The sequence below is a fragment of the Scyliorhinus canicula genome, chromosome 14, assembly GCF_902713615.1.
Source record: "Scyliorhinus canicula chromosome 14, sScyCan1.1, whole genome shotgun sequence".
NCBI lineage: Eukaryota > Metazoa > Chordata > Chondrichthyes > Carcharhiniformes > Scyliorhinidae > Scyliorhinus > Scyliorhinus canicula.
Genome location: NC_052159.1, coordinates 72,782,621 through 72,794,903, shown reverse-complemented (window position 1 = coordinate 72,794,903; position 12,283 = coordinate 72,782,621). Strand labels below are relative to the sequence as shown.

General features: G+C 46.8%; 1 protein-coding gene across 1 annotated transcript in view; it reads left to right on the top strand.

The window, feature by feature from the left end:
* LOC119977839 (interleukin-18 receptor 1-like) overlaps positions 1 to 12,283 on the top strand; it is an 84,997-nt gene that overhangs the window by 50,544 nt on the left and 22,170 nt on the right. The window contains exons 8-10 of the mRNA XM_038819077.1: positions 1,880 to 2,025; positions 5,295 to 5,438; positions 7,621 to 7,782. Coding sequence (XP_038675005.1) covers positions 1,880 to 2,025; positions 5,295 to 5,438; positions 7,621 to 7,782 — 452 coding nt within the window. The remainder of the gene's footprint in view (positions 1 to 1,879; positions 2,026 to 5,294; positions 5,439 to 7,620; positions 7,783 to 12,283) is intronic.

Below are 12,283 nucleotides of genomic sequence, written 5' to 3'. Positions count from 1 at the left end.
CGGGATCTGCCATGAGCTCCCCGTTGCTCGGCCCTGTGAGGTTGGCAACACTATTCAGCGTGAATTGGTCCACTTAACGGGGTCCCACGGGCTTCACGCCACAAATGACGGTTCACCAGCCGATTCACTGGGACCGTGCTTGCCAGCCTCCCACAAGGTCGAGCACTTGCACAGCCAAACTCACTCAGCTCACAGCCATGGCGCCAAGACCGGCCCCAAGATTCGGGGATGCAGACCTGGGGATACTGCTAGATGCGGCCGAGGCCAGGAGGCATGTCCTCTTCCCTGAGGGTCCCAGAGGGGAAGCCACAGAACAGCCAGTGCTGCCTCAGACGAAGTGGCTGCATCAGTAAGCTCGGGCAACATGATCAGGAGAACAGGCCTCCAGTGCTGCAAAAAGGTCAACTACCTACACCGGGCAGCATGGGTGAGTTGATTCTGGCTGGGATTTTCCCTGAAAACCACAAAGTGTGGATGGGTGTAAAACAGCCCATTAAAATAGCAGGTTTTCACACCATATCGTGTACTTCAAATAATTGCAGCGACATGTATGGCTGACGACTGCGGAGGGCTAAGACACAACTTGTCAAGGCAAGAAAAAAGTGGGAGGAGGACTTGGGGTCTAAAATAGGATGGAGACTCTGGAGCAAAGTACTCCACAGCGTCAAGCCTAAAGTGGTACAGCTGAAAGTGGTACACAGAGCCCACTTAACCAGAACCTGAATGAGCAGGTTATTCCCGGAGATGGAGGACAAATGCTAACGGTGCCAAGGAGGTCCGGCCAACTCCGCCCACATGTTCTGGTCTTGCCCCAAACTTGTCGGGTTTCTGGTCAGCTTTCTTTGAGGCAATGTCCGAGGTGGTGGGGATGAGGGTGGAGCCATGCCCGAGAGTGGCAGTCTTTGGGGTCTTAGAACAGCCCAAGCTGTTCATGGGGAGGATGCCCTTTTCTTTGCCTCCCGATTCACCCGCGGAGAATCCTGCTCAGATGGCGATCAGCAGCACGACCGAAAACTGCAACTGGTTGTCCGACCTATTGGAATTTCTCCAGATGGAGAAAGGTAAATACACCATCCAGGGTCAGAAGAAGGCTTCCACAAAACATGTGAGCTATTCACCCAGCTATTCCAGGACTTGTTAGTAGCAACCAGCTAATAAGCCAGAGGAAGGAAGAGGGGAGTCAAGGTAGAAAAAGGAAATGGGGGGGGGGGGGGGGGGGGGGGTGGGGGGGGTGGGGGGTTGGAAAAGAGAATAAAGAGGCGGAGCCAACCATGCCCAGCAAATAGCAAAATATACGACATCACACCATCCCAACAGGAATAGAACATAAGAGCTGATGAGGGAAGAAGGCACGCTTGATGACTAGAAGGGGAGGGGGGGTCTAGAGGAAAAGGGGAAGATCGAAGCAGGAGAACCAGCTAGAACTAAACGCCTATTGGAGAACGTAAAACGAGAAGCAGTAACCATTGTAAATAACAGAAGGCAACTGATGTAAATAACGGAAGACGACCGATGTATGTATATATATATATATATTTTGTTTTCAATGTATGTGCACGCTTACCTTTGATCTGTATAATATGAAAAATCCTTAACAAAAATATTTATATTAAAAAAAGAACATCTTGACCACTGTCTTTTCTTTATGCTCTGATATGGTCACCTCAGGTAACCATCAAAAATCCATCTTTGAACTCTTCCTCATAATTAAGGTGTGCCTTTATATATCATCCTTGGATGATTTTCTGTGTTTAAGAAGCTAAGTAAAAAGAAGCTGTTGATTTAATTTTTATGTTCCTTTTATAATTCTGCAAAGGGAATGTCAAGGCAACTTATTTTTAGATTTTATTGTCAAAGTAAAATTGATTGTGCATTTCAGAGAGGAAATTCGAAACAACAAACGATATATTATATATCCGCTGATGTTTACTCAAATTAAAGAAGAGCAGTTGAATCAATTCTTTAACTGTGTTTTACGAACTCCCAGCCAGATGACTTCAGGGTACATAATTCTCCATCAGAAAGGTATTGTCCTATATTTTTCTTTCTCTGCTAACATGTGTAGGAAAGGGTTGGGAAAGTTGGGAGCAGTCTCAGAGGGCAGAGCATCGGAGCGGTGAGTATATAAAGTAACTTATCTTGCGGATTCGCGGTCTAGTCTCTGGAGAGCAGTCTCGGAGGGCAGAGCATCAGAGTGGTAAGTATATAAAATAACTTGGGGATTTGCGGACTAGCTTCCAGGGAGCTGTCTTGAAGGACAGAGAATCGGAGCAATGAGTATACAAAGTAACTTACCTCGGGGATTTGCGCCCTAATCTCCAGCGAGCAGTTTCGGATGGCAGAGAATTGTAGCGATGAGTATATGGGTGGCACGGTAGCACAGTGGTTAGTACTGTTGCTTCACCCCTCCAGAGTCTCAGGTTCGATTCCAACTTGGGGTCACTGTCTGTGTGGAGTCTGCACGTTCTCCCCGTGTCTGCATGGGTTTCCTCCGGGTGCTCCGGTTTCCTCCCACAAGTCCTGAAAGACGTGCTTGTTAGTAATTTGGGCATTCCGAATGCTAACCATTGTTCCACTGTTCCGCACGTATATAAAGCAACTTACCTCGGGGATTCGCAGCCAAGATTCCAGGGAGCAGTCTCGGAGGGCAGAGAATCAGAGAGGTGAGTATATAAAGTAACTTACATTGGGGTATCATGGCCTAATCTTCAGGGAGCAGTCTCGGAGAGCAGAGAATCAGAGCGGTGAGTACATGAAGTAACTTACCTCGGGGATTCACAGCCTAATCTCCAGGGAACAGTCTTGGAAGGTGGATCACTGGAGCGGACAGTATCAGGGATTCCACTGAAGTGGAAAAAAACTGATATCACAAGATAGCTGTGAACTGATTGGCTGGTAGGGAATCTATGCCAAATTTGAAAACAAAGCACTGCAAAACAAATTAATTAATTAACTAACTGAAGTAGAGGTGGCTGTGCAGGCGGTGTGCTGTCGCTGCACGATGTGGGAAGTGGCAGATCTCATTGTGAGCTGCAGTGACCACATCTGCAGCAAGCAGTTATTGTTTGAGGTAATCTGCTCAGAGTTGATGAGCTGGAGTCTGAGCTTCAGACACGGCGGCACATCTGGGAGGGGGATAGTTACTTGGATGCTTTTTTCAGGAGCCAACCGCATCCTGTAGATTAAATACCTCAAATTCGGCCAGTGGGCGAAGACAGCAGGGTGTGACTGCAAGTGAGGCAAGCAGAGGGACCCAAAATCCAGAAATGGAGGAGCCTCAGCGCTTGATCTAATCCAACAAGTACGCGGTACTTGCTCCCTCTGTGGATGAGGAAAAGGACTGTAGGGATGAGAGCTGGTAAACAACTGCACCATGATACAAGAGGCCATCCAAGAAGGGGGAGCAAAAAGACAAGTGGTAGTTATAGGGGATTTTATAATTAGGGGCATCCTTTCTAAGCAGGATCGAATAACCGGCATGGTATGTTTCCTGCCTGGTGCCAGAGTGACAAGTTGCCACATAAAAGAGTGATCCAGAAGGTTGGATCGCAGGGGATTGGGGATAGAGTACTACATTGGATTGAGGATTGGCTGACTGACAGAAGTAGAGGATTGGGATAAATGGATCCTTCTCTGGCTGGCGAACTCGTAACTCATGGAGTGCCGCAGGGGTCAGTCCTCAGAACTCAACTGTTTACAACCTATATGAATGATCTCCCAAACAAGGACGAGTGTAACATAGCAAAATCTGCGGATGTTACTAAAATAGGTGAGAAAGTAGGCAGTGAAGAGAAGATACAGATTTTACAGACGGATATAACAGGTTAGGCGATTGGGCCAAAATTTGGCAGATAGAGTTTAATATGGATAAGTGAGGTTATCCATTTCGGCCTGAAAAATAGGCAAATTATTATCTAAATGGAGAGCAGATTCAAAATGCGTCTGGGCAGAGGGATCTGGGTGACTCTGTTCATGAATTGCAGAAAGTCAGAATGCAGGTACAGCATGTAATTAAAATGGCAAATGGAATGTTAGCATTTATTGCAAAATGACTGGAGTATAAAAGTACAGCAATTGTATCAGGTGTTGGTGAGACCAAATTGGGAGTATTGTGTCCTGTTTTGGTCTCCTTATTGGATGAAGAATGCAGTGGCATTGAAGGGAGTAGAGAGGCGGTTCACCAGATTGATTCCAGGGATGAAAGGTTGACGTATGAGGAGAGATTAAACAGATTGGACATATACCTGCTGGAGTGTAGAAGGATGAGAGGGAATCTGATCAAGGTATATAAAATGCTAAAAGGGATTGGTAACGTAAACAAAGACCAAATGTTCCCCCTTGTGGGGCAATCTAGAATGAGAGGTCACAGATATAGTTTGAGAGGCATTCGCTGCCCCATGGTGCAATGGAGATTGAGTCATTGAATGGTTTCAAGAAGGAGATAGATACATTTCTGATTTTTTTTAAAATGGGTTAAAAGGATATGGGGAACAAGTAGGGAGGTGGATTTGAGACCAAGAAGAGATGAGCCATGATCTGATCGTATGACGGAGCAGGTCCGAGGGGCTGAATTACCTACTTCTGCTCCTATTCCAATGGCAAACAGTCCCTGGGACTGCACTTGGCCGCAGGAACTCCTGCTCCTCCTGGCTCTGCAAAAGGATAATTACTGAAGGAGAATTTCAGCTTCTGATCTCCTTCACATTGACCTTTGCTAACTTTCTTGCTCAGGCCAAAGCTAAAATTGCAGCCGAAATGCAGCCATTGGTGTCATAAGACCCTAATTAACATATGTGAATTAGGACCTCCGCTCTCTCGGAATTTGGATGGGTGGCTTATTGAGATCCACGGGAAAGAGATAAGACTGCAGATTCAAATACCAGGCGACATTTGTGGAATTTTGTGTAAAAATTAGAATTTTAACTCATTTAATCAGCTAAATTTTTGGACTTAACCATAACCTGTGAAATATTTGTTGAAACATTCCAATCAAGCATGTTTGCTTTGTTACCTTTTTATCCACTTGGTAAATATTCACTTTATTTTGCACAATGTGATCTGGCTGTGAAGCAAAGCAATCTATTGGAATCATCTTACATATGTTTGTGGCTTAATCATCCTTTAAAATGTAAGTGTTTTGTGTAAGAGCAAATAGAAATGTTCTTAAATGTAATGTTTAACGGAATGTGTTTATGTTAACTTTCTCAGATACTACTAAGGTTGTATTTGTTATATAAACATAGTCAGCTGACAACAGCATAAATGAACACTTAAAGTGTTTTTTTCTCTCATAGACAACAATGATGTTCATGGAGTTGTTAAATCATTAATCTCCATTATTGTTGTGTTCATCGTTGTGGCAATTTTATGTGTACAGTTTAATGTGGAAATTGCCCTTTGCTTCAGGGACGTTACCGGTAAAGATGAAACTCTTGAAGGTAGGAATATGAAAACGCTCTTTAAAAAGACAACTATTTTACTTTAAAGCAGTCATCTACATACTGCACAGTGATCACACTTTATTCAAGGCATTAGATAGCTATTTTTGGAAGGCCTGAGGATGTGAAATGTGCTGAATAAATGCAGTTCATTCTTTTTACTTTCTGATCGGCATGCCATCAAGAACTTCAGTTGTTCAAGCAAAAAAAAACACTAGCATATTCTAACAGCAAAGAGTGTTGGACAATTAATGCATCCGCTTGCATTTCATACATTGAGTAAGAAAAGAAATATGTATTTTGGTATGTTTGTGTCTGTAAATAGTCCCTTCCATTCTGTTCCATCCTAGGATACGTCCTAATTCAACACTTTGCAAAGTACCTCAGTTGTACATCAATTTAAAATTAAGAGCTAATGCTCCAGTCTCCCTTGAGTACACCCCAAACCCAACCCTTTTGACTGAGCCACTGGCCACTCTATCTGCTGAATGTCAACCTGTATTTAGAAACCTTGAGCTGGATTATATGCTCCCACATCTGTAGGTTTGAAGGGAGGGAGCCTCATTAAATCCAGTGGAGGGTCTGCCTGCTGTCCACCCACTACCCCTGCCCTCACTGCTAATATACCAGTGGCTGAGGTGGTGTTGTACGGCCTCATCCAGCTGTCGCTGTTGGGATTTAACCGGAGATGGAAGAGGCCCACACAGACTAGTGTTAGATAGGGGGTAGTTCCTACTTTAATAGGCCCTGAGCCCATTGGAGAGCAGCCCCACCACCACCACCCTATTGGACTCTCAAACCACAGTGTCTCACCTCTCTTGCCAAGGCCTGCTAGTTTAGCATCATATAAGAGACACCCCTCCCCCACTCCAAACACTGATCCACAACCTGTTCCAATGCCACATGTCTCTGCTCTGAGTACTTGCAACTCTCTGAGGTGAGACATCTTAAGGTGCAGAAATCCTATTTTCAGTCAAGTAACGGCTAATTAGCCATCAAATGAGTGCAGAGTTCAGATGTCCCCCTAAATGAACTCATCCCCTGACATTTTAGCCAGCGAATGGAGAATCCCACTCTTAGAATTTTGCTCCATATTCTAGTTTTCCACATGTTGCCTGCAATAGGGCTTGACCATCAACATCTCTCTTAGAAATGGGAATGTTACCCCTCAGTCAAAGACTTCCCAGCTGTAAATAAGTAACAACCCTGATTGAAGCTCTAAATAATCTGATGGACCATGAAATGGATGTTCCTGCTAGATCACATTCACTGTAGAAGTCTTGCTGATCTAACCAAGTGCACACTGACACATGAGTAATGCAGACACATTAATATTATGACTACCAGGGCAGGTCAAAGACGAAGAATCCTACAGCAAGTAACTCACCTCCTGACCCCCCAAAGCCTGTCCACCATCTACAAGTCACAAGTCAGGAGTGCAATGGAATACTCAACACGATGAGTACAGTTCCAACAACACTCAAGAAGTTAAACACCATCTAGGACAAAGCAGTCCGCTTGATAGCTCCCCCTTCATTCAAACCCTCCACCACCGATGAACAGTGGCAGCCATGTGCACCATCTACAAGATGCACTGCAATAACTCACCAAGGTTCCTTAGGCAACACCTTCCAAACCCATGACCACTACCATCTAGAGCAGAGCAACATCCATGAACTCCCTCCCTAACAGCAACTCACCACCACCTTTAGAAGGGCAACTAGGGAGTTGCAATAAATGCTGGCCTAACCAGCGATGCCCATATCCCATAAATAAATTTTGAAAAAAGATGGGAAAAAATGGTCACTAATATTTTTAGTGTGTGTGTAGTGGGATGTTTCCCTTGTGTTCTTCTATATTTAAATATCATATAGTGCACAAGTGGTACCACTCTGGCATTGAATTTGTTTTTATTGTTCTCAAATTACACAAGATTTCCAAAGCTATATTGGGCTCCCACAAGATGTACTAAATCAAAAATTTCTGTCCTATCCTATATGGCTAAATCTAAAAGTAATACTATATTTTTCAGTCCTTGGGATGTGAGCATCACTGGCAAGGCCAACATTAATTGCTCATCGCTAATTGCTCTTCAGTAGGTGGACTTGGATAAGCATTAAACCAAAAATATAATTTGCTTAGTTATGCTGATTGCAGCTAATGCCTTGGCTTTCATTTTCAGACAGTAAGGAATATGACGCCTATGTATTGCTCCTGAAGAGTAATGAAACTCTTCTTAGTGCTGAGGAAGAAGAACAATTTGCTTTGGAATTGTTACCTGGTGTTCTAGAAAAACAGTTTGGTTACCAACTCTGTATATTTGAACGTGATGTTCCGCCGGGAGGTAAGATTGACTTATTCTTGATTTAATAATTTCTTTATTCTATTAAAGCACGGATGACAAATGGGGCCGCCTCTGTTTTTAATATGTTCAGTTTATTTGGAGACAACAGGAACACCAGCAGCATAGAAAGGCACAGGGGTTTTTCTGGTACAGCGCGCCCCCGTCGGCATTCCTGCCAGCCAGACAATGGGTTTTCCCATTGTGGGAAGCTCCATGCCGTCGGGAAATCCCCGCAAGTGGGTGTGCAGCGGCACAATGGAGAATCCCGCCGCACACCTTGGGCTGGATTCTCCGCTCCCTGTGGCGGAAATTGGGAGCTGCGCCGGTTCTTCAATTCTCCACCGCCGAAAATCGGCGTACTCATGGAGGCCCGCCCCGCGATGCTCCATCCCCAACCAGCCGAATACCCGGCGGCGTGGACCTCTCACGGTCCTGCAGTTCAGGAACCTCGTGACTGGCTACGGACTCAGTCCAGGGCCCCCACAGTTGAGGGAGGGCCGAACAGCGGGCAGGGGGGCTTCATTCGGGGATGGGAGCAATGTGTGCGGGTGGTCGGGGGCGCGTGACCAGCCGATTGGGGGCACTATTTTGCTGGTCCAGGTCCGCGGGTTGAGTCCGCCATGGAGCACGGTGTGGCTGCTGGAGGCCACCGCCGTGCGTGTGCGCGGCCTCTGACCCAGATGTGCGGGGGGCCGTATCAGCAGCTAAAGCTGCGAGCTCCACGACGGCTGCCTGCTAGACCCCTGCAAGACGATGAATCTGTGGCCTTTTGACGCCAGCTTTCCTGCCGTAAAAGACCAGTTTTCCCGATGGTGTCGGGACTTAGTCGCAAAAACGGGGAATACCGCCCCTTTTATTTATTGTTCTTAGCATTAACATCAAAGTTACTGATGTACAAATGAAAACAAAAAAGAAAATGCTGGAAAATCTCAGCAGGTCTAGCAGCACCTGTAAGGAGAGAAAAGAGCTAACGTTTCGAGTCCAGATGTCCCTCTGTCTTTTGATCAGATTGGTGAGTTAACAGGTATAGATTGGCATGTAGAAATGTGGACCAGGAATTTACGGCCCTGTCACAGTGCATCTTCCCCTTGTGGATGCAGTGCGCACTTTGAATTGCCATTTACTTCGGCAGAATCATAATATGCCACCAGGCGGGAGTGGCTGTAAAGTCCTGGCCCAGGTTCTGTGGCAGTAACAGAGACCTAGCTCCAAGAAAGGCAAAACTGCGAATGGCATCATTTAGACAGGCATCATGAACGGCGCAGGCTTGGTGGGTCGAAGGGCCTGTTCTTGTGCTATACCGTTCTTTGTTCTTTTTTTGGGGGCGTTAAATATCCCTGGATGCAAGATGTTCAGGAAAGATAGGAAAATAGAAAAAGCAGAAGTGGTGGTGGTATTGATGAAATGAAAAAATGAAATGAATTGAAAATCGCTTATTGTCACAAGTAGACTTCAAATGAAGTTACTGTGAAAAGCCCCTAGTCGCCACATTCCGGCACCTGTTCAGGGTGGCCGGTACGGGAATTGAACCGTGCAGCTGGCCTGCCTTGGTCTGCTTTCAAAGCCAGCGATTTAGCCCTGTGCTAAACCAGCCCCAAGAAGAGTATTACTGTGCTGGAGAAGGAGGATGCACCAGAGGGGTGAAGGACAGGATGTATTTGGCTAGAGTGAAGGAACAAAAAAGGTGCAGTTACATTGTTGCATGTGGTGTGTAAGCCCCAGCTAATGGGAAGGATGTAGAAAAGATTTGCGAGGAAATTACTTAGAGATGCAAAAGATTATAGCGCACAAATGCTGGGGGACTTAATTACCCAAATATACACTGGGATAGTATTAGTTTAAAGGGCAGAGAGGGTCAATAGTGTGTTCTGGAAAATTTTCTAGTGGAATGTTTCCAGTCCAACAAGGAAGGAAGGACTGCTAGACCTTGTTCTTGGAAATGAAGTGGGACAAGTGGATCAAGTGTCAGTCGGAGAACATTTAAGGGATTGTGAAATTTGCATCATAGCTTTGAGGCTAAATGGGAAAAGAACAGTCGCAAATATTAAAACTTAACTGGGAGAAAGTCATTTTCAATGAGGTAAGAACAGACCGGGGCCAAATAAATTGAAGTCAAAATTTGGCAGGAAAAATGGTACCTGATCAGTGGGCTACCTTCAAAGAAGAGATCATTTGGGCACAGTTGAAATATATTCCCTTGAAAGGGAAAGAGAGGTGATGTACCATCAATTCGACTCAAGACACATTTAGGATCCGAACTGTGGCTTTAATCAACTAGTTCTTAGCATGGTGGTCGACTACAGCGAATGGCCGACCGCCGGGAACTCTGGGTACTTATACCCCGCCTCGGAGGCGGGGCCTACTTGACTCTCGACCAATTGGAGAGCAGTCACATGACTAGTCCCAACCAATCGTACGAGAGGCACATGACCAGCCAGAGCCAATGGGAAGCCAGTGCTCTGCACCAATGGCAGTGCTCATATCCATACCACCACAAGAGGGATAACAAATTCAGAGCTCTCTGGATGACAAAGGAGATTGAAATTAAGACAAAAAGGAAAGAGTGAGTTTTGTATCTGTAAAATCTCAGATACTTCGCCCGGTGTATTAATCAAACATTTTACACAGGTACCCCTATTTGCGAGCTGAACAAAGAACAAAACAGGTTCACGGTTTAACACAATTTTATTCATAATTCTCTCACTCAACAAAGTATGACTCAGATTCACAGCTGAGCTTTAGGTTTTACCCACACTTAGTGAAGGTGGCTGGCCAGGCTACAATCACTCAATCTGGGTGTTTTCTGTGCTTTGAAACCCAGGGTTCCATCTTCTTGTGATGGTTGTGCCTGGCGGGCACCAAGATTATCGCTGACGATTGTTGTGTTATGCTTCTTCATGTAGCATAAGCTGTGTCCTTGATGTATGCTCTGACAAAGGACGGTTGGAGATAGGTTTAACACATTTATTGAACAGTTAACAATTCTCCGACTTGAGTTTGACTCTCCTGCTAATCTTGCTATAGTAACTTAGTCTAACTAACCAGTCTGCTCTAAGCCATGCGGTGGGTGTGACGCTTCTGATCTGCCTGTGGAAAGAGAAAGAGCATGTGAACTTCCGGTGGCGGCTATGCGGAGCTAAGCCGCACGTTCGGCAGCTCCCACTTTAATACGACTTGTGGGCTCTTTAAGGGCCCCAAATGGCACTGATTCGACGATTCCCGGTGGATAAAGGGGTCTGGAGCAAAACCCCCCGGGATGTATGGTGCGGACCTGGAGTGGGGCGAGGAGAAAAACGGCAGCAGCTCCCCTGGAAAAGCGGGGGAAGGTGGACAAAATGGCGGCCGGTGGAGCCCCTGAGGAGTGGAGGCAGTGGGCGGAGGAGCAGCAGGCGGCCCTTCTGCGCTATTTTACGGAGCTGAAAGGGGAGTTGCTGGAATCCCTGAAGGTCCCTGAATGACAAGTAAGCTGCTGGAGACCCAGACAACTCAGGGTGCAGCGATGCTTGAGTTGCAGCAGCAAGCCTCTGAGCGCGAGGATGAGGTTTCTGCCCTCGTGGGGAAGGTGGAGATGCACAAGGCGCTCCACAAAAAGTGGCAAGATCGTTTCGAGGAGATGGAGTTTTGATCAAGGAGGAAGAACTTCCGGATCCTGGGCCTCGAGGAGGGGCTGGAGGGGTCGGACTTGCCAGCCTATGTGGCCGTGATGCTGAACTCGCTGGTGGTGGCAGGATCCTTCCATCTGCCCCTGGGGCTGGAGGGGGCCCACAGAGTACTGGCCAGGCGGCCTAAGGCGAATGAACCCCCGCGGGCGGTGCTGGTGCGGTTCCATCGGTTCAGTGACCGGGAGTGTGTGCTGCGATGGGCCAAGAAGGTGAGGAGCAGCAAGTGGAAGAATTCGGTAGTGCGCGTCTACCAGGACTGGAGTGCAGAGGTGGCCAAGCGGAGAGCCAGGTTTAACCGGACGAAGACGGTGCTCCACGGCAAGCAGGTGAAGTTCGGCATGCTGCCGCCTGCACGCCTGTGGGTCACCTACAAGGACCGGCGTTACTATTTTGAGTCCCAGGAGGAGGCGTGGGCCTTTGTGCAGGCTGAAAAGTTGGACTTGAACTAGAGATTGGGGGCTGTGGGAGCTTTTTCTTTTGTATCACTGTTTATGCTGTTGCTGGTTATTCTGTTTGTTGTTTTTTTCTCTCTCGCTTTCGGATGATGTGGGTTATGGTTGTGTGTCTTAAGGGGGGTATTGGGGTTTGTGGTTGATCTGTTTTTGTTTGTACGGGGTTGGTGGATGGGTTGGGACTGCTGTTTGGGAGCTGCGTTGGGGGGGTGGAGTGGGGCAGTGTGAAAGCGCGGGCTTTCCTCTGGTTTCCCGCGCTGCGGGACGAGGGGGGTGGAGCTGGTGACAAGGGGCGTGGATATCGGATCCGTTTTCCTGAGCTCAAGCGGTGCCAAGGAGCTGATGCGGGGGGAGGGGTGACCTCATATCGGGAGGGGTCGGAGTTAG